Source organism: Myiozetetes cayanensis, unplaced genomic scaffold (assembly GCF_022539395.1).
Source record: "Myiozetetes cayanensis isolate MyiCay16 unplaced genomic scaffold, myiCay2020 scf3, whole genome shotgun sequence".
NCBI lineage: Eukaryota > Metazoa > Chordata > Aves > Passeriformes > Tyrannidae > Myiozetetes > Myiozetetes cayanensis.
The window spans coordinates 61,524,218-61,547,671 of NW_026087521.1; the positions used below are offsets into that span (position 1 = coordinate 61,524,218).

The 23,454-nt window shown below is 51.4% G+C and overlaps 2 protein-coding genes across 6 annotated transcripts in view; one reads left to right on the top strand and one right to left on the bottom strand.

The window, feature by feature from the left end:
* ADIPOR2 (adiponectin receptor 2) overlaps positions 1-3,379 on the top strand; it is a 46,339-nt gene extending 42,960 nt beyond the window's left edge. For all 5 annotated transcript variants that reach the window (XM_050325569.1, XM_050325572.1, XM_050325571.1 and 2 more), the window contains exon 8: positions 608-3,379. In XM_050325569.1, the coding sequence (XP_050181526.1) occupies positions 608-739 (132 nt within the window). In that variant the 3' untranslated portion in view covers positions 740-3,379. The remainder of the gene's footprint in view (positions 1-607) is intronic.
* An 8,073-nt stretch (positions 3,380-11,452) lies between these two features.
* Positions 11,453-23,454, bottom strand: part of CACNA2D4 (calcium voltage-gated channel auxiliary subunit alpha2delta 4) — a 114,981-nt gene continuing 102,979 nt past the window's right edge. The window contains exons 31-37 of the mRNA XM_050325557.1: positions 22,907-22,959; positions 21,881-21,936; positions 20,498-20,518; positions 15,152-15,269; positions 12,400-12,512; positions 12,006-12,088; positions 11,453-11,539 (exon numbers count right to left, since the gene is read on the bottom strand). Coding sequence (XP_050181514.1) covers positions 11,453-11,539; positions 12,006-12,088; positions 12,400-12,512; positions 15,152-15,269; positions 20,498-20,518; positions 21,881-21,936; positions 22,907-22,959 — 531 coding nt within the window. The remainder of the gene's footprint in view (positions 11,540-12,005; positions 12,089-12,399; positions 12,513-15,151; positions 15,270-20,497; positions 20,519-21,880; positions 21,937-22,906; positions 22,960-23,454) is intronic.

A 23,454-nucleotide genomic window follows, 5' to 3' on the forward strand; every position in this document is an offset into this window, starting at 1 on the left:
TGCAAACACACATTTGTAGAAATATTTCAAGAGCATAATCCATATTGGTATGGCTTCCCTCAAACAAGGGCGTGCTTTGTCATGTAGCTCCCTCATGGTTTTCATCCTACTGTACTCTAATCAATAACATCCTGGGCATTGATTCAGAACATTTAGTTGTTTCTAGGTTTTAATATAATACCATTTTTTTCTGTCCTGTTTTGCTGTAGTAGAATCAATGAATCAGCAGTGTATCTTGTGAAGGGACTAATTTTAAAAGTGTCCTGCTTAAGCCTTTTGCCTAAGGCTCTGAACTCCTCCTTGTCCCTTCACAAAGACGAGTTGCAGCACTTATGTACTATATTTGTTTATTGACCAGCTGGTTAAGATGACTCTGAAGGGAAGGGGGGGTGTTTGGGGGTTTTGTGTGTGGAGAATTCGATTATTTGGCTAATGACAGGAGAGGGATGGGCTTTAACACACAACCTGGAGAACTCTGCAGCTCGTGGTGTGAGGCCCTGCTCCCTGTCACTGCGTCCTGCAGCGGAACGCGTGGCCTTTCGGGAGGCAGGGGTGGCGCTGGGGCCCGGAGTGCCCCGGCTGAACAGGAGTGTTTTCTTTCCCGCAGTTCCACTCCCATCAGCTGTTCCACGTCTTTGTAGTGGCTGGCGCCTTTGTGCACTTCCACGGAGTCTCGAACCTCCAGGAGTTCCGTTTCACGGTGGGAGGAGGCTGCACAGAGGAGGATGGGATGCAGTAGAACCAGCCTTCAGCCCGAGGCCGTAACCAAAACAGCCGCCGGCGCGGCGAAGCGTACAGGCTAGCAAAAGGAATACCTAAGAAGAATCCACGTTTCAGCTGATGAGGCATGGAGCTTCATGGGGATTCTGACTAACCAAGATAAAATTCTATACCTCAAGCAATGGAATAAATCAATTTGAAGACCAGGAAATTCTGAAACCCTAATTTATTCTTGGGATCTACAGATTGAGCTACAGAGGACCCTTTCCAAATCGGCTTCTGTTCAATGCCATATTTATTTGTAGAATTGGGGAGGGATAGCTTAGCAGTTTCTGTTTTTTTTAAAAAAAAAAGAAAAAAAAAATCAAGGTTAAATTTATATCCTCTTGGAGGGTTCGGGCGTTGATTTTAGATGCTCTTTTGGGAGAAAAACAAATTGTAAATAAGATTTCTAACTTTCTGTTTAAATAAAATTTATATAAATGTTTTAAACAATGGGTGGGGGGAAAAGGGTTTTTGTAAAGAATGCAACATGCAAGTACCACACACTGTTTCAATTTTGCACAAAACAAACGACTGCAGGAGGACCAGGTAAAATTCCCAGGAGTGAAGCACGTTGGCCTGGCAGATTTTCCTGGTGGCCAGCATGCCCTGGGCAATGTGGGGTCCTGGCCAGCACTTGGAGTAGGCTCAGTAGATGTACACAAGGGTTGTGAGGGCTGGATCAGTCACGTTGTCATCCAGGTCACAGTGTGAGCAAAGGCGTTTACTCAAGTAACTTGAAGGTACATCCCAAGTGTGTGGGACAGCTGCCTCCCAAGCCTGTGTGGCGTGTGTAGTTGTGGATTGTGGATGATGGATCTTACCCTTAGTTGTTTTGGTTCTCATCGCGTGAATCGGAGCATGGTGGGATAGCTGCACATGAAATGGCAAACAGTCCAACTCCATCAGTGCCTGCCTATACCCAAAGGCCCCCGTTGAGAAGATGGTTGCCATTTGCTTTGTTTGGTCTGAAGAAAGGATGGTAATAGGCTTGTCAGAAGATAGTTGAGCATGTGAGGGGAAACAGAGGTGAGGTTAAGATGGACTGGAAGGAGGAAGCTGTGTGCTCCAGGACTTGGAGTTAACAGTTACTGCAGACCTCAAGCACATTACCTTCTCGTGTGTCAGGCTCCATATGCCAAGGGAGTTTGCAGATTTTTCTTTTTAAGAGGAGTAAATCCACAACCAGCCCAGTGCAGTTCTTTTTTTTTTTTTGTCCTTAGTAAGGTCTGCTTCCCATCTGTGCTTTAGCAATGGGACTAATGGGACTGCTGGTATTTCTAAACCTAAAACTGAGAGTTCAGCTGGATTGCTGTGGAGCAGACACACCTCCTATATAAGGGGAGGCCTGTACCCTTCTCTTATGTAATTGATGTAGCTTGATCTTTGGAGCCCAGTCAGAAGCCAGACTGAAGGAGAGTCTTTGGAGTCGTAAGATGAAACTTGAACGTTTTGTTTGTTATGGCACAGGTATTGCTTGGAGTCTTTAGCTGGAAATTCAGAGCAATTACCTCTCTCACAGATGAGTTAAACAGCTCATAACATGCTGTATTTCACCAGGAAGGAAGGTAAGGGGTGGTTGGTTGGTGTGGGTTTTCTTTTGTTGTTGGGGTTTGGTTTTGTGGGTTTTTTTTTTTTTTTGACTCCTGCAAGTTTCAGTTTTCATCCTTCAAGAGAAAGATACGGATTGCAAAGCTCTTCCCACACCGTGGATGCCACGGAGTGTGTTTTGGGGAGTTGCTGAGTCAGATGGAAGCAGAATGCCTTCCTAAAGTTGACTGGATATTAAGCTTCTCCCCTTGAACGGAGTAAAGCCTCTGAGAGCAAGGTCAGCTGCAGAAAGAGGTGCTGCAGCAGAGCCTACAAGTTTAGAGGGACATGATCTCAGTAGGATCATGACACTGGATGGCTGTAGGGCTGGAAGTGGTTTGTCACAGGTCTGTGTGGTACTTATATGAAGTAAAGAGCAGTATTAACTTTGGATGTAAGGGCTAAATGGCACTGGCATCCCGGACAAAGATGTGGAGTTGCCTGGAGGAGGTGTGCTGGTGTCTGAGAAAAGCATGGTACATATCAGAATCAGAGCTGTCTGTAAGGTGCTTTGGGATACCTCTGAACAGTACCAGCAGAAGCGACAGTCTCCATCCTGGATCATCCCACGTTCACTCCTTGAAGGGTGATTGTAACCTGGTCCTACACAGCACAGAACTATTACAAAAACACAGTACTCCACCTGCTATTCTTAACCCAGTCAGTCTCTCCGTTCAAGAAGTTTGTGTGTTCCAATAAAAACAACCTAGCTGTGCACTTTTCTGTAGCTTTTGCTGAGAACTCTTCCCAGGTTGGCACCTGAATGCCTTACTCTCAGCAGTCAGAGGCTTGCTTGCTCTGTGTGCAGGTTATTGCCATAGAATAGTTAGGACCTACAGCTTCTTTCCTTCCCCATTAAATAGTGGCCTTGTTCAGTATATTTCTTTTTAAAAATTGCTTACTGTTGGAAGCAATGAAGCACATTCTGGGGTTTTGATGGCTGGGGACTCTGGTGATGGTTCCATATAAGATGGGATCTTACTACTTGCTGTATTCTTAACTTCTGCTAATAAAAGAACCAAATGAATTACTGTCTAGTTTGGGTCTTTCTGTGCTCTGTGTGTGAGGGACGGTGTTAGGTGTGTCTGGTGCTACCACTGCGTGAAGTTGCTTGTCATAAGAATTCCCCTGACGTACATTTATTCCAGACTGGCAGAGAATGATAAGCCTGGGACAGTCTGCTCAGTTTTCACCTCTGCCATATTTTAAAAGTAATGTGAGGAACAAAGTGGGATTGGTGGATTGGTGTTACTGCTAAGTTTGGTCTTTAATTTTGGAGAGCTCTGCTAAACCTGTGCTGTAGAGGGAGGGCATAAAGCAGCAGTGTGGTCTTGGGGCTGGCTATCCTCAGTCAGGACTCTCCAAGCCTTCAAAGCTGGGCTAGCTATAATTAATTTCAAAAATTCCTTTTTTTTTTTTTTTTTTGAGACACAAATTTTTAGTGCCTCAGTTTTCCAGTTCCTGGTCTTGCAGATTTTGCAGCAGACTGTCCCCTTCCTCATTCCAAGGTTTAAAAGGGCTTTCGGTTACCACTGTGGCTTGGGTGCCACACGACAGCAGGCTGGCCAGGTTGGCTGGCCAGAGAATGGGTGAAGTGTGTTCAAAGGAGCAGAAACTGAGATTTATGGGCAGCACTGGAAAGCCAAAGGTGAAGAAGCACTGGGAGATGAGCATTTGCAAGGAGAAAAATGAGCAAGAGGGACCAAGGGTGCAAAGAAGAAGAGCTGGGGGGGGGGAAGAGGATGAGTGCTGGAGACCCTGCTTGTTGTGGGAAAATTTTAGGTGAGTTGAGATTGAGAAGAAACATTCAGGAGGCCTGGATTTAAATTCTTTGTGTAAAGGAAGCCTCCTATCCTGCACCCCTGTAAAGGATTGACTATCTTCCTGGTATGCAGGTTTTAAGGACTGGCAGGAGTGGGAGGGAGTGGGTTTTGGCTGGGAAGGGACTGACCAGAACAGCCCTGTGCCAGACTGCCTTCTGCTCTGTCATCGCTGTTCCTCAGCTGTCAGCAAACATCTGGGAACTGCCTGGGCAAGATACGCCTAATCCTCCTCTTGTGTTGGCTCACACCAAGTCTGGGCATCCACAGCTGAGCTGTGGGCTTTGTGTTTGGCAGTGACGTTGTGAGAGAGACAGCCCTTGTAAATGACCTCGACAGCTTGAAGTCTCAGGATGGAGTATTATTGGTTTATTTATTTTTTTTAATGAAAAACAAATTCAAGGAATGGTGGAGAATGTCGGCATCACATTTCACACAAATGTCACTAGAAGTAGCTTCCACATTAGAATATGAGTTAGGCTTATTCTGTTTTCTGAAAGCAGAGGGATACTTAAAAGTCTTCTGGGCAGGCTAAAATTGTGTGTCCTGCCTCCTCTGTGTAGTTGGGGTCATGCTCTGCCCTCTCCCAAGAATCACTTGCTTCATTCGTTGCCAGGTGTCCTGAGTGTGGATTAAAGCGCTGCAATCAAGGTGAGTGTCTAAGGCCATTGCCTGACTTTTTAAGGAGCTGGAAGTAAATGAAGCATATCATCAGGATGGAGGAGCTGAATTCAGTTTAGTTGAAGCTATTTGAGGCTTCCCTGCAAAATTGAGGGGTTTTTCCCTTTTTTTTCACCCTTGCCTCCTGTGTGGCATCAAAGCAACTTATTTGAACTAAACCCTCCTGCTGCTCAGTGCTTCTATATCTGTGTGGGTTGCCCAAGCTGAAATTCTCCAGCCTGATTTCCAGGGGTGCTGAGCAGTGATGTGGTTTCAGTGAAGTTTCTTAAAAAGATCAGCTCCTTGGAGAGGATGTGTGTTAATTCCTAGGTGTGTATTGCCCTGGAAGAGGAAATACTGGCCTGGAGCTCACAGCAGCATCGAACGTGTCCCACCTGATCATCTTCAACTATTTTAACAATGAGCAAAGTCGGAAAAATGCTGGAGGAAACTGCCAAACGTCATGTGAGCAGTTGGTGCAAGTGGATTGCAGTGTAACCAGTTCCTTGTTCACTGCTGGGAAGGTAAGTTCCTTGGGGAGGGATGGTGGGATGCGAGCCCCGTGTGTGTGCAGGGGGATGGTTTTCCAGCTTGGTCGTATCGTAGAATCACAGAATGGCTTGGAAGGGACCTTAAAGATCATCTGGTTCCAACCCCCCTGCCATAAGCAAGGACACTTTCTACCAGACTGGGCTGCTCAGAGCCCCATCCAGCCTGGGCTTGAACACTTTCAGGGATGGGGCATCCACAGCTTCTTTGGGCAACCTGTGCCAGTGTCTCACCACGCTCATAGTAAAGAAATTTTCTGGTATTTCCAGGAGCTTCACCTTCACCTTTTCTCTAGGAAAATTCTCGTTTAAACAACTGAGGTATTCTGTTTCTGAGCTGGGAGATGCACTGGAGATTCACCATGATTCTGTTCTGTTAGCAGCCTCATCTCTGTAGTGGTACAACAGGGCACGGAGACACTTCACAGTTGGCGTAAAATCTGAACCAGTCTAGTTGTAAATGAGATGGGAAAATCATTGGCCTGGCTGGGTTCCCAGAGCAATGGTTGTGTTTCCCTTTACAGAGGCAAATGACACCCCAGCCACTTCCAGTAGCTGTCCTTGCTTTCACCTCCAACCGTGCCGAACCTGTGCCTGTGGTTTGGGGTTTTTTGGAGTGGCTGGAGCCAAGCTCCCCCGGGCTGCAGGAGCTGTTCCCTGGCTGTGGGGCCAGCAGGCAGCCAGAGCTGCTCACTGTGGCACAGGCAGACTGGGAATGTGGGGTGGCATCTGCTGCTGGGACAGGAAGCCATCCCCCCTGGGAGGGAGCAGCTGCTGCCACCACCTCCTTGCCGGCTCCTGGCCGTGGTGGCCAGCCTGGGGCTCTGCCCTGGCTCTGGCTCAGCTCCCCATCCCGCTGTCTGCAGGGGCAGCCAGGCTGGGATTGCTGCCTTTGCCAGGGAGCCTCCTGCCAGCTTTTAAAGCAATACTGTGTCCCTCAGGGCCGGGCAGGAGGGGGTGACAGCATGCTCTGGCCTTGCTGCCAGGGGCTAAAGAAAGTCACTGCTGGCTGAAACTCAGACGAGCAAGAGCAGCCTGGGGCTTTGGCCGGTGTGTGACTTACACTGTCAGCACACCCACTGTCTCTGGTGTGGGGGCTTCCCCAGCAGCTCCCTGTCCCTTTCCCTGCCGCCTGTGAGAGGCCAATCCTTGGTGCAGCGGTGGCCTCCAGGAAGGCTGGCAGCCCCTCACTGCTATCCCTGCAGTTTGAGGAGGGCTGAGGAAGCACCCGTGCACATCCTTGTGCAATGCAGGCGCTGCTCCTCGTAGTGCTGGTGGGAAGGACAGCAGCAGCTGCCTGGCCCTGGAGGAGCCAAACAGGTCTAAAGACAGGGCTTGGTGCCCAGCCCTTGCTTGCTGCCAGCAGGGGCCTGCCTGGGGAAAGGCAGGATGCCAGAGCTCCCAAAATTTGAGGCAGCAGCAGAAAGCAAAGCAGGAAGGGCTGATGAAATTTCCTGCAGGGCCTGGGAGGTATTTACTGAAGAAACGTGCTTGGTGGCGTTCGAGTGGGGCCATTACCTTTGGCATCACGCGCTGACGAGGAGCCGCGTGGCTGCGGCTGAGGTCACGGGAGGCAACGACAGAGAGGTTTGGCTGAGCCACAGAAGGTGTAAAGGCTCCTGTCAGGGGTAGGCAGAGGTGGTGTAGGGGAACCTGGAGCTGTGGCAGGGGCCTGGGAAACAGGGGAGCTCCCCAGTGCCAAAGGGGGACAGGAGCAGCCACCCCCCTCAGCGAGGGCCCGGCTGGTGATGGAGTCATTCAGCACACGAGAATTTGATGCTTCTTCCTCACTTAGCACAAAAGTGCTGTGTCAGCTGCCCTCAGCCCCCTCCCCTACAAGCAGAGGCCTGGGAGAGCCCAGGGTTTCTGTTCTGATGGTGCCATTGGGCTTTATCAGCTGAAAAAGCATCCTGGAAAATACTCTGTGGGGCCCAAGTTCGAGGTGTGCATAAAACCAAGCGAGGCTGTAGTACTGGTCCTTCACTGTGGCAGAGATGGGCAACCTTAACCCACTTGGAGCATGCAGCTCCTCACTAGGACTGCTGCTGTCCCCATCCTGGGATGTGCCAGGCTCTTGCCAAGTATAAACCAACTCAGGCCAGCCTGCTTTTGTGCCCGATCTCAGCTGCAAACAGCTGCTGTAAATCCAGGGCTGATTTTCCTACTATTTTGTAGGATGAAGTCATCCCTGTCTGGCCACACTTGAAGGTCTAGTCATGAGTCTGCTGTGTCCCAAGGCATGAGTCAAGGGAGGGCACGTGTACTCAACACTGTGCAAGGTGTGTGTCCCTGCCTGCGGCTCGGACGCCCTCATTGCCCACCACAGCGTTTGGGGGAGATCCAGGCTTACCTCAGCCTGCACTGGGGTGTTTCTGAAGCCTGCAAGGAGTGCAAGGAAGAGAATTCAGGCCCCTTCCCAGCTCCCTGTCCCCTGCCTGTGAGGAAATTGGCTGCAGATTTAAGGCTTGTGAAGCCCCCGATTGGTGTGGCAGCCAGATGTGGCCGGGTGGGTCTGATGGACACCCCTGGCTGCAGAGCACCACTTGTGAGCTTTCTCCCCTCGAGTCCTGCCCTGACAGAATAAACCCCGATGCCTGCAGTCTGTGTGCTTACAGGGATGGGCAGGGTCTTGCAGGAGGGACAGCTGTGACTTACAGTGCTGTACCAGGCTGGCAGTATGAGCTGCTCAGCTGGAAGTAAGAGATGGCTCCTCTCACAGCTGCTCAGCTGCTGGTCAGATCCTCCAGCCTCAGCTCGCTGTTTGCTTTTGCTGACCTATTTTCAACTGCTGTGCCCAGCACATGGCTGAAGAAGTTGGGAGCTAGGGCAGCTGCTCTTCCTGGGGATTTTTCTCTCGCTGTAGGGCCATGAGTCACTATCTTTGTCAGAGCATGAAATGGAGTTTGCTTAGCCCCATGTTGGAGACCAGAAATGGGTAGGTTTGCTTATGGTCTGCTTTGCTGCCAAAAAAAAAACAACCCAAAAACAACACAGAAAACAAACCACACACCCACCCACCCCCCACCCCCAAAAAAAAAAGCAAGCTGTTTGCCTTCCAAGGCTCAAACCATACCCAGGTGCAGCTCATCCCACTGTGGATCAGCAGCACTGTGGGAAGGGCTCTGTTTGCCTCCTAATAAACAGCTAAGTTTATTATAAATAAACAGCTTTATTATAATAAACAGCTAAGTCATGTAGAGAAGCAGGAGCCACTTTCCTCTGGAGACATGCCTGACCTTCAGCTGCCATCCCCTTTGACCCTGTGAGGGCTGGAGGAGGCTGCACGGGCAGGTGGGTTGTGATCTGTGGGACGGGGGTCGCACAGGCTGCCAGGCCCATCTGAACTGGCCAGCCATGCCCACAGCCTGGCTCCTGCTGCTTGAGGGTGCCCTGGGAGGCACCAGCAGCTTTGGGAACAGCGCCTTTTCCTTTAGCCACGTGCGCCCCAGCGCTGGCACAGGGGAAGACGTCCGTCCTGCTGCCCACTGCGGTGTGCCATCAGGGTGAGTGACCCCACAGCCTGGTCCCTGGTGTGTGCTTGAGTTGTAAGTCAGGGCAAACCTTTGCTCTTACTTCTCTGTTTAAGAAATAATCCAGTTCTCACCCCTGTCCCATTCCCTCCATTTACAACCTGTGCACAAACTTGCTGAGCCAACTAAACCAGGTGTACTTCCCATCTTCGCTCTCTCGGTGCAGGTATCTTTACAGGACTCATGTTTATTTTGGATTGATGCACCTGAAATCAAGCATGGTTCATATGCAGCAGGGCTGTGTGTGTTTATGCATCCTGTTTAAGCTGAGTGGATATGGGACTGCTAATCCTTTCTGACAGGAAGGTCATCCTTGAGAGTGGTGCCCTGACAGGGCAGGCACGCGGAGCTGGGGGAACTGTGCCAGCCGGCAGGGGATGCCCCGAGCCAGGGGCTCCTCCATCTGTGAACAGCTCCTGGTTCCTCGGCCTTGACAGCAGCCCCTTTTCCCTCCGTGCTGCCTTCATCTTCCTTGGCTGCTTCTGGCTCTGATAAGGTCACTGCATCTGAAGCCTGGAGACCATCTCCATCTCCAGTGTTACTTCCAGTACCGCAGTCGTTCCTCTCTTTGCCGTAACACCGCCTGTAGCAAGGCAAAGCCCCCACAGCAGGACCTCTAAGGTCCTGAAAGGTCCCAGCAGGACCCGGCTGTGACTGATACTGTCTCCTTAGTGTCAGGTGAGATGGGTGGCAAAGAGGGACACAGCATCCATACTGTCCCTAGCGCACCTGGGGTGTATTTGTGGGCTCCTGCTTGTGCAGGGAAGGGAACGGACGCGGTGTGAGGATGAAACCCTTTCCCATAAAACAGCTGCATGAGTCCAGCCCCGGTGGTGGTGGCTGTGGGAGTGGGTAGCGTGGTGGGCTTGGAGAGGAGCCCCACAGCTCCCCATGGCAGGCACATGTGCAGGACAGCGCTGTGGGCAGTGCTGCTCATCAGGCAGCGAGAGAGGAGCGTGTGGGCCCTTGTCCTGAAGGAGGAGGAAGCTTTCTGTGACGAGCCACACGGTGCTCTGGGGACCTGCAGTGGTGCAGGAGGCTCCCAAAGGGGCCCACCTGGCAGAGGAGGCCAGGGCAAAGCTCTGCTCTGCTGGTCTACCAGCCTGCTCCCCTGGGGCCACCACGCTTTACCCATGGGTGCTGGGGTGGCCACAGATGGGGACGGTGCAGAGCTCAAGGAGAGACCCTGTTTTCATCTGTAGCCATAGTCTGTGGCATCCCCACCCCTGGCACATTCTCTGCCAGTGCTGGGACACCCTCCTCACCTCAGAGGTGACAGAGGGCTGTGGGTGCAGCCAGTGGGTTCACACTGTGCTGCATGGCCAGAGGGTCTTATTCCCATAGCTCCAGTAAAAGAAAGCAGCACAGTGACCAGGAGCACTCCTTGGCATCCCTGTGAGTTGCTGGCATGACCCTGATGGCCAGACCACTGCAGCTGAGTCCTTTCACCCACAGCCTGTCCCTGCAGGTTTCTGGGGTGCAGTGTAGGGCTGCAATCACCACCAAACATGCTGAAGCTGTAGTATCTATTTAGAATATGCCACATATTTGTTTTTAATGAGATGATATGGAGCAGTTCATACAAAAAAAAAAAAAAAAGAAACATGGGTGCTCCCCACCCGTTTGTCCATAAAGCTCTGTAAGAAATGGCCCATGCCCAGTAGCCAGGAATGCCAGGCTCAGGGCAGGGAACAACCAAGGGCAGCTGCAATGAGTGCTGCTCCAAGGGGAAAAGTGCCCATTCCGTAGCTGCTTCTGCAGTGAAGATAGCAGGTAGCAGGAATCATACCTTCTCTTTTGGTGGGTCATACAGAACCCCTTCCCAGAGGTAAGTCCACATCTAGACAAGAATCCGGATGCTGTCCTAGCAGTTTTAGGAGGGTTCTCCTTGGCAGAGCTGGCATAGCTGCAGCTAACTAGTCGAGCTGTGCTACCTCCCATTGTCCAGCTGCATGTTAAGTTGGTGCAGTTCAGGTCAGGCGCCGTGTCCCACCCCTGGGAACACAGCTGAGGACCACCCCCAAGACCAGGAGATGCTGCCTCCCTGCTGGGAACCACTAAGGGCCCTGTTCTGGCAGGGCTGTGCCTGGGCTGCTCCAGACCCGCGTGCTCAAAATCCTGGTGGCTCCCACTGAGGGACAGGCAGACGATGTCCGCTGCCCCTCCTGCTCTCCTGAGACCAGATCCAGCCCTTCTGGGCCCTCTGCCCCCTGTACCCCGAGTGGCTCCGTGGGAGTCAGGTGAAATGTCGGCCGTGCTGATGAGCTCGGCCTTCCCGCTGGCTGGGAAGAGCGCTCGGGAGGTGCCGTGCCGGGATCTGATCCCGCTGGTTCTCCCACAGCCCTTTTGCTCGCAGGTTTTCAAGGAGGGAGCAGCTTCCACCGCGGGCACCGTGCTGGACCTTGTGGTGAAGGACAGGCCAGGGAGTCGCAGCGGGTGTCCCAGAGGGGTTGTATCCCCCATCTCCTGCGCTCCCAGCGCTCTGGCCGGCGGCAGCTCCGTCCCCCGGGTCTGTGCCGCGTAGGGCGCGTCGCGGGCAGGGTCACCGCAGGAGCAGCACCAGCGGCAGGAGCAGCAGCGGCGGCGAGACGGAGATCTCGGCAGCGCCGCCGCAGTCCTGGGCGTTTTCCTGCGAGATGGGAGGGAAGGGGTCAGCCCCACTCACTGCCAGGGCGGCTGCTGGTGGAGGGAAAGGATCCCACCCCTTACCTTTGGAAAAGGGAGCAATGCCTGTGGCCAAAAGGAAAAGGGCAAAGGAAGGGACCGGTTTGATGCCTGTTGGTCACAGCAGCCACCTGCGAGCTAGGAAGCCACTTGCCTCCTTGGCTCCTAGTGGTGCCTCCTTGGGAGCTTGCTCCCGACCCTCTGGTATCTGAGCTCAAGCCCTTCCCAGGTGCTATCAATGTGTGAGGGTCCTCCTGCTCGGAAGCCCCTTGGGGATTCCCATGGCTGTGTCTGGGTCCAGCCAGCAGGACGGGCACGCGACACACCCGATGCGAGGGCGCAGGAGGAGACATTTGTGCACGGGTAACAGGCATGCCCACGGTGAAATTCAGCTGTGTGCCCTCCCTCCCCCCCACGCCACCCCAGGGTACCTCAGGGTGGAACGCGTGGCAGCTGTCCGGCCGCCGTCGCAGCTTCTGGGACCGCATCCGCTCACACTTCACTGAAGCGTTATGTGCGAGCCTGTTAAGGACAACAACGGCAGCAGCAGGCAGGGAAAAAGGGGTTGAACACAGCACAGAGACCACAGGGCCCAGATGCAAGTTTGTACAGGTGTAACTGCACGACCTCAGAGACAGAGCAGGGAGGACAAGGGAAGGGCAGGTCACCCTGCATGGGCTGGAGGTTTCTCCGAGCTGTCCCACAGGTCGGATTGTGCCCTCCAACCCCACGGCAACTGCACCAGAAGCACATTTTCCACCCTAGCAAATATGAAGATGAAGGGGCCTGTGGAGCTGTGCATCCCTGCTGGGTGTGGAAGGATATATTTGACCTCTTTCGCGTCCATTGGGACGGGTGGGAAGATGCTGCAATCACAGACAGCATCCGTGACGAGGAGCAGGAGGTTACTGCTGACGATCTGCTGTGCCACAAACATCCTGCAAGAGAAGAGCAGGTGAGAGAAAACACATCCCTCCAGCCAGAACACCAGAGCATCACTGCCTGAACCACAGCAAAGAAAACAGAGATCATCGGAAACAGTATGTCAGTCAGTGGAATGCAGGAGAGACCCAGGGAACAGACGTATGCAGCGGGGAAGTGGCACTCAGAAAACTCTGAACTGGCTCAAATTTACAACTCCATGCTAGGCACAAGAGCCAAAATCAAACCCAAAACCCAACCAACTAACCAAACCCAACACAGGATGGGGCAGCACGTCACAGTGGATGACACTGAGAAAGCCTGGTTTCATCTGGAGGTACGTCAGTGCCCATTTAACATACATTTACGTGTATGCTTATACAGTGCAAGGATGTCTGTACTATGTGGTCCTGCAAGGAGCAGTGCTTTGCTAAATTTCATGTTGCTGGAGAGAGAAACAGAGGATCCCAGCAGCACTGTACACTACATCAGTGCGATTGGACTGACCGACCAGTGTTTGAAAATCGTGCGACTTCGCTTTGCAGCCACAATTTCACCTGCCCCTTCCCCTCCCTGTCGCACAAGCAGACAGTGGCGTGTGGTGACGAGCACAGGCACGTGCCTGTGGTGGTGTCTCTGGATGCACACGCTGGCCCGAGGACGTGCACGTGAGGGCTGACCGGGCAGGCTGTGCAGGGATTGAGCGGGCAGGGCAGGATGAGGGCAGGACTTTCTGCAGGAGTGCTGTGCGTGTGAGGGTGCGTGGGCAGCTCGGATGTGCCTCTGTGCTCACGAGGCCGCTCGTGCCCGTGACTGAGGGTCTGTGCACTGGCACGAGCGCATCAGTCACAGCGGGTGCGTGTCCAAGCACGCGGGTGCCGGTGCCACCGCAAGGCGCTGCACGTCTGGGCACCTCAGCAACCCGCCCGATGGCATTCACCAGCACAGAGGCTGCAGCCACCCAAGGCAAGGCTGAGCTGCCCACGCTTGCCATCCCCCACTGCCCGCTGGCAGGATGAGGTGCTGCCGGGCACCGGTGGCTGTGCAGCCGTGGCAGGGAGCTGGCAAGCTGTCCCAGAGCTGCTGGGCTGGGGATGTCGGGCTCAGTGTGCCTGCACTGGTGGCTCTGTGCGCTCCCAGTCCTGCTGAACACCTCTCAGCAAAGAGGAGGGCTTCGGGATTACAAATACAGGTTTGTGAGGATGCGCTCACTGCACTGTCCAACCCTCTCTCCCTGGTTATTCACCACCTTGCCTTGCTGCCCTCTGGCCTCCAGGGATCTCTGTGTTCCCTTTCAGAGGTATTGAAGGTTGCACGCTGCAGCTGACCATTTCATTAGTGGCTTTTTGACTAATGACTGCTTTGGGAGCTTTGACCAGCAGGCTTTAACAAATTCACTAACCAGGACAGAGGTGTTCCACGCACTAACTTTTTGCCCAGGATGGAGCACCCAGCCCACCCTCACTCCACCAGGAACTACCTGGGCTTGTGGAACGTGATCAGGAAAGCCTGCATGCCTGAGCTAATGCTTCACAGAGCCTGTGACAGGGGGTGTGTGTGTCTCCCCCAAACACAGGAGATTCACCTGGGATCCAGAGACTGCAACTACACCTGTAATTATAAAGGAGCTGAGCAGGATGCAGCACCTGCTGCTATGACGCTGGTGAGGCGCTGCCTCCAGCAAGGAAGGGTCAGTGCCAGGCTGTGTTGGTGCAGAGATCTGTGCAGAAGGAGCTTAACAGGCCAGTTTAGGGCAGAGAGCTCCTCTGGATCTGCCCAGAGCTTAATGCCCCTACACAATACCTTGTTGTCACCAAATCTGCAATCTCTTCTGAAACAATGTTTGGCAAAGCCTGGTTTTCCTACAGTCATGCTGACTAGCACAGGCAGTTTTCCTAACCTTTAAGTCTTTCCTGCAGTTGATCCAAGACTGAAGTCAGACTAGGTAGGCACTTTTTTTTTTTGGATGCCTCATGTTAGGAAAAGCTGTGGAAATTCATCTTTCTGTCACCTTTCCACACGTGATTGCTGATGGCACTATGGAGCCACTGAAAACAACCTTTTTCCACTAAGGTTTTTCTATCTAACTTTGTGCTGTTCATTCCCTTAAAATGAAACTGGAAAATACAAAAGTGGACCCTTGTTTTCGTTTCTTTCAGTTTAACGCTTCTTTTTTTCCCCCCATTCCTGCTTTTTGTTTTTTGTTTCTGTAGGAAAACAGAAAAGGGGTAAAAGGAAAAAAAAAAAGAAAAGGAAAGCCAAAAGCAGTGCAAAAAGGAAAATTTTCTAAGAAAACCTTTGCCAGAAGCATGAGAAAACAGAAAAAGTTCCTTTCTGAAACTTGTGGAATGGAAAGATTTTTTTTTTTTTTAATGCTCTTTTCTTCAGCTACCTCTGCTTATTAACAGATGGTTTTAAATTCTCTTCTCTTTTATCAAGAACCAGTAACTTGGTCTCTTCACCTCCTCCCTGTCCAGCACAGCTGTTTAGCTCTGCTCTGCAGCCAGAGCTGGAGGTTATCGTGGTGGCCGTGCCATGGCCAAACAGCAGGTGACTCTTCTCAGGTTGCTGTCATCACCAACGGGCCCTATGACAAGGCCGGTGTCCCATCCCCGTGGGGGACCCCCCCAGATGAAAGGGAAGCTGCAGTTCTTACTTTTGGCAGTCTCCACACTCAATCAGCCCGTTGGTCTCCTTGATGGCCGGCTCGTACACGAAAACGGGGTACTCCGTGTCACAGGGCTGCAGCGTGTCGTGCTTCTTGTGCTTGTGAGCTGCCAGGGCAAGGAGACAAGGTGAGACGTGAAGGGCAGGGGGTCACGCAGGAGCTGCCTGCACTGAGATGGAAACATTTCAAACTGGTGACACAGCTTGGAGGAGCAGCCCTGCGTGCCTGCTTACCCCCTCAAGAGTGGCCGACCGAGAGCAGGTGCCTACCAGAGAATAATGGGAAGGAGACGCTGCATAAAGCAGCCAGCAAGTGATCCCTGCTCCCACTAGGTGGTGTGGGAAAACCAGCCTATGTGAGAAATGCACACAATATTGCCACTTGGCCTTCCCTTAGCAAGCCCAGACCCTGCTGTGCCCAAGCCACAGCTGTGGGGCTGCAGTGGCCACAGCAGCCCAGGGACCCCTGCCTGGTAGGAAGGGTCATTTGAGCACTGGTCCCCTTCTGTTCAGAGGAGCAGCGGGGTCCGACTAAACCAGCAGCATTAATGAAGTCCCTCCTGCCTAACTCAGCCCTGGTTCACTTTTTTAAACACTGAAACCTGTGACTGGGCTGGTCCTCAGTGCCTGTGCCAAGTGATCTGTCCCTGCAGGAACCCGGCATGTCCACGGTGGGATTCATCAACTCCTGATCCCTCCTGAGCCCTCTGACGCTTCAGAGCGAGCCCACAGCAGGAAATGTGAGGGGTTGAATGTGTCTTTCTAAGAAGAAACCACCGCCAGCAAACAGATCTGGCCTGAGACCACAGGAAAGCAGATGACGGCTCTCAAGGACCAGCAGAGACCCAGCTCACACACAGCAGTGGCTCCTGGAGGGAGCCATCCACCACAGAGGCAGGGAGCAGCTGCTCCATCACTCATCAGTCACACTCTGTGGGACTTCCAAACTAATTTGGGGATGGAGGGGGGGGAGCTGGACCGCCTTATTAAGCCTCCCTCGAGAAGCAAGAGCATTCTTTCTAGGAGTTCAGCAAAATCTGTCTTGCCTGAAACTACCGCCTTGGGGCCTTCTGGCAATTATTTTCTGCAGTTGGAGGTAGCAAAGCCAGCTCCTGCCTCTGTGAGGCACAGGGGAATGCTGCCGATGGAAACGCCGAGCTTTGTTGCTAGGGCAGAGGTGGTTGCAGCTCAGCCAACAGCGAGTTATGAGAAATGGTTTCTACATCAGCTTTGGGTCTGAGCACGAAGCCTCACTTCGCAGCCCCCCCTCCCGCACAGCAGCCACGGGCAGCCCTGCCGGGGGGCCGGGTGGGGACCAGCAGGGAGGAGGGGAGGGCACCCGGTTTCTGATGGGGAGGGCGCCCGGTTTACCCCGTGCAGCAGAAGCGCTGGAGATTTACAGAAAAATGCAGCATCACGGGTTTTAATCAGCAAATGTATGTTAAGAAGGCACCAAGAGGGCACCACGATTCCGACGGGTAATTTGCATCACTGTAGAACCCTCACTGAGAGCAATGGTCTCCTCTCCCCCGCGACGCTGCCCGAGCACGCAGAAAGCAGCAGGCACCACCCGGTGGAGCTTGCCGTCTAAACAATGTGGATTAAATGGGAAGGAGAAAAAATGGATGATTTTCTCTGATTTTTCTTTCAGGAACTCCAGCCCAATTTCCCCTCTAATGCCTTTCCCGGGTGAATATAATGGGTACTCAAACCCTTCCCTGCAGTACTGAGTCCTTGGTAGGGTTTTTTTTTTGTGCTTTTCTTCTGAACTCTCAAAAAACAGCACTCAGGAGGCAGCCCCCTAAAATCCTCCCAGACTGTGGGGCCCACCTGTCGGTATCATGGTTAGGTTAATTTTGCACAGATGCAAAAGCACAAAGAGCATGATTTCAGCATGGTGCCTTGTTTTGTATTCACCTTGGATTTACACTGAATTAATCAACTGAACTCATCATTTCAGGGGCTGCCATCAGCCAGGAGCTGCCTGGCTGTGCTCTGCCACCCATTTGCCATCCCTCTGTGTGAACCCCACACTGCAGAAGCACAGAAAAGCCTCTCCCATTTTTTGTTAATGGAGAATGCCTCTGTCACAAGGACAAACAGCCCTGAGGAGATTTGGGATGAGCAGAAGAAGACCCTGTTTCCGAGGTGAATTTCAAAGGCTTAGACATTTCTGATGGAACATGCAAAATATCCCCGTCTGTGTTGCAAGGAGAGAAGCTGCAAATGCTTTCTAGCTCAGACCACCTCCAGGACTGGTAACTATTCTGGCCAGTAAAGTCCCTAAACTAAGACCAACGGAGTGTGAGGAACAGAGTGGGAAACCTTTCTTTCAGCCCTAATTCACTGTTGTTGAGGCTGGGAAAGCAGCTCAAACCCTGAAACAGGTGGCCAGGCCAGTCTGGACCAGGAACAGACCTTCTCAAGGACATGCCTGTGGCAAGACTACACACACTGGTCTTTCAGCCACGAGTCCTGTTGTGTTACCCCTGGATTTGCATCACCGTCACTGCAGCACAGCTGTTGGCAATGGACTGTGCCATTCTCGCTCAGAAGAGTTGCTGTGATGACCACAAAGGTGACCTGGTGAAGGTGGGGCAAACTGCTTGCAAGAATTTAGCATACTGCTCATGTCAGGAGCGGCAAAGGGTCCTGACATAAAAGGGATTTCACCCAGGACCTCATTTTTCCCCTGTCCCTGGTAAAGAAGAATGACATCCCTCTCTAGCTCCCGCTTCCTGTTATAATATCATCAAAGCAGATGGAGCTACAGTAACATCAAATACAGTGGTGTCAAGGACGGGGTGCAGGGAGGGGGTGAAAGAGACCATTTCCTCTTGGAAAACACAGAATGGAAGTTGATCTCAGGCCTCCCAGCCGCAACCAGCAATGAATGAGGGCTGTCATGCTGGTCTTGGTGAGCTTGGAGAATGGCCTTGGGCCTCAAGGGGGATTAAAGAGACTGCATGTCCATACCTGGACAGCACTGTTTGCTGGCCTGACCTGCACACATGGGCAAGAGCTCTGGACACAGGACTAGAGAGGCAACACTTGGTTGGTAATTCTGGGTCGAACTATGCCATGGTGGTGCTCACAGGAGCAGTGTGTGCACTGGGAAGTGCACCAGGTTTGGTTCCTTCAGGTCCCCTTTTGCCATGGGCATTATGGGCTACGTGAGTCTCAGAAGGGGCATTTCTGGTTGAGTCTTTCATGACCCTCTGCAATTTGAGTTGCTCTGGGTTAACTTCAATGTTACAATACACCAAGCTGTATTTTTAAACTCTGCTAAATATTCACAAGTGCCCGGCACAGATAATTCTTACTCGGATTTTTTCGGCACAAGCTGAACGAAAAGAAACCACTTTAAAATCTCCTAACTTCTGCACAGAGACAAGACCTGTGACAGAGATTATGCTTAAGCCTACTGCCACTTAATTCTCTCGGAAGCAATGCAGTTGCAGCAGTATTGAGAAGTTCAGAGAAGCCCAGTAGCATGTCCATCATCAGCAAAACGCCTGGGCTGAGCCTCTCAGCGCACATGCTGGACATCAAAATGTTATCAGCGCCCTGAGAGCCTGGTGGTCAGGGATTAGTAAACAGCCAGAGGAGCTGATAACATACTGCAAACTTTATAGCAAAGAGTGAGTTAATTCCAGGCTGTCGTTGCTACCATCTGCACTTCCAGAAAGACTTTGTCAGACATTTGGCAACCAATCCTTCTGAGCAGCAAAGGCAGCTGCCATGCCTTGTTATGAACTATGGAGCCCAGATTGTGAACTCTTTCCCACCAGCATAAATCATGCACCCGAGTCAGTGGATTTACCCTGGGACACGAGACAAAATCTGACACTTAGTTACCAATAAAAAACAGAGAATTTGATCAATTATCTTGTAAAATATCCTCTGTGTACATTACCATGCAGTAAAAAAAAGGGAAACTTTTATGATCTACAGAATTCTAGAAATAGTCCTTTCTAGGCTGCATGCCTTGGCTGGAAGTATTTTTGGCCTAATTAAGAGCTTTCAAACCTGGTGATGTTCATAAAAGCAGAAGCTCTTACAAACACAGAAAGAAATTAAGATGCTGAGAGCAGTGAAAAATCTACGGCAGCAAACATGTCTTCTCACCCCCTCTGAAAAGCAGATTTGTATGATGAGTGCAGTCTGAATATATCACACCCATATTCCAACAGCAAGACTCACCTTCACAAGAAACAAGAGAACTTACTTGGGAAGCAGCAATAGGCTCAGTGCTGCAGAACCAGAGGTACAGAGTCAGGCAAAGGTAAGCATTAGATCCCTGATCATTAATTCCCCTGCACATAACCCAGAAAAAATGTGTGCTCAATTTCTCTCTCACAAAATGTCTCCTTCGCTTCATATTTTTTGCATACACCAGCCTTGGCACGCAGTCAAGAAAATGTTAACATCTCTGGCAAAAATCTACAGCCCCTTCTTAACAACATGTGCAATCCATTTCTTCCAGCCCTGATAGTATTCTTCCACCCTGCTACTCCCCCACACACATGGACACTCATTTTTTTATCTGTGGGCACCCTCTCCTTCTCTTCCTCTTTTTCATACAGTGAGATGCATTCCAACTGTCTCTGTTTCTCTATCTCTGTCTCACACATACGTCTTGCTGGGCAGAGAGCAAATCAGCAAATACAAGCTAGATATGGAAGCAGGGAGATACAAACGCAGCCACAGTCTGGACTCCGTCTTGGAGGAATTTCTCACTCGCCTGTAGGAGCAGATTTATGAGCTAGAGCATATACTTATCAGTTGAACTGCTTGAAAGCAGTTTTGCATTATCCTGGAGCTGGGCTGGGATTTATCAGAAGGAGCTAAGCCATGGGGTGTGGAAAAGACGACTTAAGTTGCTTCTTAATAACTGAAGTCTATGAGACTCGTATAGTTTTTCCTGCAAGAAGGCGTGGGTTGGTCTTTCGTTTTGGGATAAAAACTGAAAAGAACAGGCCTGCTGGGAACCAAGGTGAAGGACATGCCATGGTACACAGGCTGTGGGCTCAGCTATGCCATAGCAATGAGTGATGATGTTGTCTGTGACTGTAGTCCCCGAGGAGGCTTGTGTGTTCCTTCTTTTATCAACTTCTCAGTGACAGACCTTCAATCACCAGCTCAGCCAGCTAAACGAGCAGCAGCTTCTCTTGCTTCTTTGCAGAGCAGGGAAGTAGAGCCAGGCACTGCCTCGTCCCTGTCACACCTTTCTGCAAGTTCCCCACTGTCCAAATGGTGGAAAAAAGTCTTTCCTAGCCTGGAATTTCTAGTTAGTTATCTTTTTTTTATGTTGTTGTTAAGTGGTTCTACTTACAATGATGGAAGACAGCCTTGGCTGGAGAAGTCCCGTGACACACAGACACAAAATGATGATGGAGCCACATGACAGTTCCACATGATGGCAGCGCAGTGAAGACATGGATTCACACACAGCAGTCATGGAGATGATGTGGGAAGGAGATGAAGAAAGCACAAAATGAAGTGGTGATGAGCAGGGCAGCAGTGAGAACCCCCTCCCTTTTCCCTCACATCTCCTCAAGCAAAGACTAAATCAAACTGCAGCCGCCGAGCACCCACAGCAGCTCAGTGCAGGAACACCAGGTCAGTCTGTCCTCCAGAAAGAGCAGTCTCTCCTGTCCTGGCATGAGCACTGCACTTGCTCATCTGAGTCCTTCTCACTGATTTCTGCATGGGGCTCCCCCTGTTATCCTGGCAGCAGCAGCCAGGGCCACTTGGAGGATAGCTGCAGCTTCTACTAACATCTCTTTGGAGGAGGTGAGTGGGATCTAAACAGTACCCAGACATAGGCCTTGTTTTCTGAGAAGAAGGGAATTTTGCTTTCTAAAAATGAGTGTTTCCCCATTACACCAGGACAGTTCATTGCAGAAGACTCATCCCCACAGTTAGCATAGAAGGTACCACTCTCTCCACTAAAATAGTGATCAATAATTAGTGAGAATGCAACAACAACCCTTACAGGGCTGCACAGAGCACACCTCACCTTTTCCCTGGAGTCTCCTCAGGGCCATTAACATGCCCCATGCCTGCAGGGCCAGGGATGGGACCATGGAGAGTCCCAGGATGTTTCCAGCAGGCAGCACTACTGCTGCAGGACAGATCACTGGATTTCAAACCAGACATACCCCCCTGCTGCACAGTACCATGTCCCATCGTCTTCTCTCTTCCAGAGTAGCTCCAGTGGGTAAGTGAAGACCCTCAACGTGTTATTGAACTGTAAGGTTTGTGTCTAGCTTCCTGGAACCCCTGCTAGGCTCTGGAGAGCCTCCTGCTCCAGCCCTGCTCTGTCCTGTCCTGTCGGAGACTGGAAGGGAGTCTTTCCAGCTGAAGTGCTTTGCAGTGGATGGCCTCTCTCACCCCATTGCACACAGGGTAGGGGTCCTCAGAGAGAAGCACCTCCCACCTCCTCAGTAAGTCACCCTGAGGAAAGCAAGCTCTGAGCAGCACACACCTCACCCTGACCGCTCTGGTGCCGTGGCAGCCTGAAATGGGGGTGGAAACGGGGGAAGATGTAGTGGTGGTGGGATCTGGAAGCTGGAGGACAGTGTCCGTGGAGGAAGAGGTGTGGGGCACATGGCGGGCTCCTCGCACAAGGCCAGGCTTCCCCATACAGTTTCTTCTGTCACCCGTGGCTGTAACACTCACGTGCTATGGGGTGGCTGGACTCTTGTGTACTCACCATCTGCCAAGTTGTTTGAGTGCCAGAAGCTACTCATGTTAAACTCCAAAAGGAAGCTGTCAAAAGAGCAAGAACAGAGGATGCTTTTTCAGCAGCCTGAAAGGATGCAGGTGTCAGGGAGATGGCCCTGTCGCCCGGCGAGTATCAGTTCTAAAATGTTTACTGCAAATTTGCTGGCAGTGGAAGTCTGATTTTTTTTTAAAGTTTTTTTTTTTTCCTTTCCATATGATAGAGTGTAACTCTGTATTGTGGGATCTCTACTGTGGAATATGGGAATGGGTTTTTTCCTGAAGTATATACAGAGTGAGGGGCTCGCCAGTGAAGGAAGGAATGAGTACAGCAACTCCTGAGGCTGGGAGGGGATTCAGTCACTGTGGGCCCCACCTGAGGAGCAGGCATGGATGGCCATCAGAAGCCCATACTCTGGCTACTTGGAGGTAACTACATGCCACTTTGAATTATTCTGCACCAATAGGCTCAAGCCCTCTGAGCTGGATCTTTTCCCCATCTCCCCTTCTGCACACCCAGCAAGCGGAGCAGTGGCACTTTCATCCTAATTTGAGCTTGAACTCTGATTCACCCCAGGAGTTTGAGGGGAACCCAAATCTAGAGGAGAGCCTCCCCTCTCTTCTCCCTTGCCTGTCACTCAGACCTGACCTCCCTAGTTTGCTTCCTTCAGCCTTCTCCCCCTGAAAGGCAGGTTTGCATTCGCTCATCACGGGCAAAGGAGACAGGCAAGAGGACTCAGCATCAAGGATCTGCACAGGGCCCCAGGAGACCCAAGTCCTATTTCTGACTCAGGCACTTTGTACTGAGTGACTTCAGGTAAATCCCAGACCCACTTTGGGCCTCTGCCTCTCAAAATGGGAATAGTAATAGCTTTCTGTCTCCCAGGAGCAAGGCTGAGCTGAATGTCAGGAGAAGGCTGACAGCAATGCCCTACGCAGGAGCCTCCTCTTGCAGCTTTCTCAGCTCTTGCCCCCGTTGCTCTGAGCCTCCCAAACACCCCCATCTTTTGGTACTCACATGAGGAAATCACTTATCAGCCATTTCACTGCAGCTAGAAAGGCATAAATTGGCTGGAGAACAAAAGAAGAAATGAGAAATACCATAAGGACCTGGTCAGAGAATTTATAATTGTTATGCAGGACCCCACATTTCAGACCAGTTCCCTCCATTGATCAGAGCTCTTGAAGACAGGCTGGAAATTCAAGGTCTGGGCATCACTGGAATTTGTTCAAAATGTTTTGATGTAAAAAGCCAGCAGAGCTGCCTTGCTACCAATAATATCTTCTCACCCCCTCCCCATCAGGGTCAGGGAGTTTATCACAAATGCATGAAGGACTTTGAAGATGTAATTGCTTGATGATTTGTCTCCAGTATGGATGACCTTCAGAGCTCAGAGCAGGAGAGAAACACAGCTAAATGGGACACCACCAGTTTAGGATGCTTTTATGTTCTGATAGCAAGTGGTGTTTCTGGGACAAGCCCAGGATTTAGTATTATCTTCCATTGATTGATTATGCTTAACTGTGCTTTCATCCAGCTTTTCCTCAAGATGGCATGACTTCTAT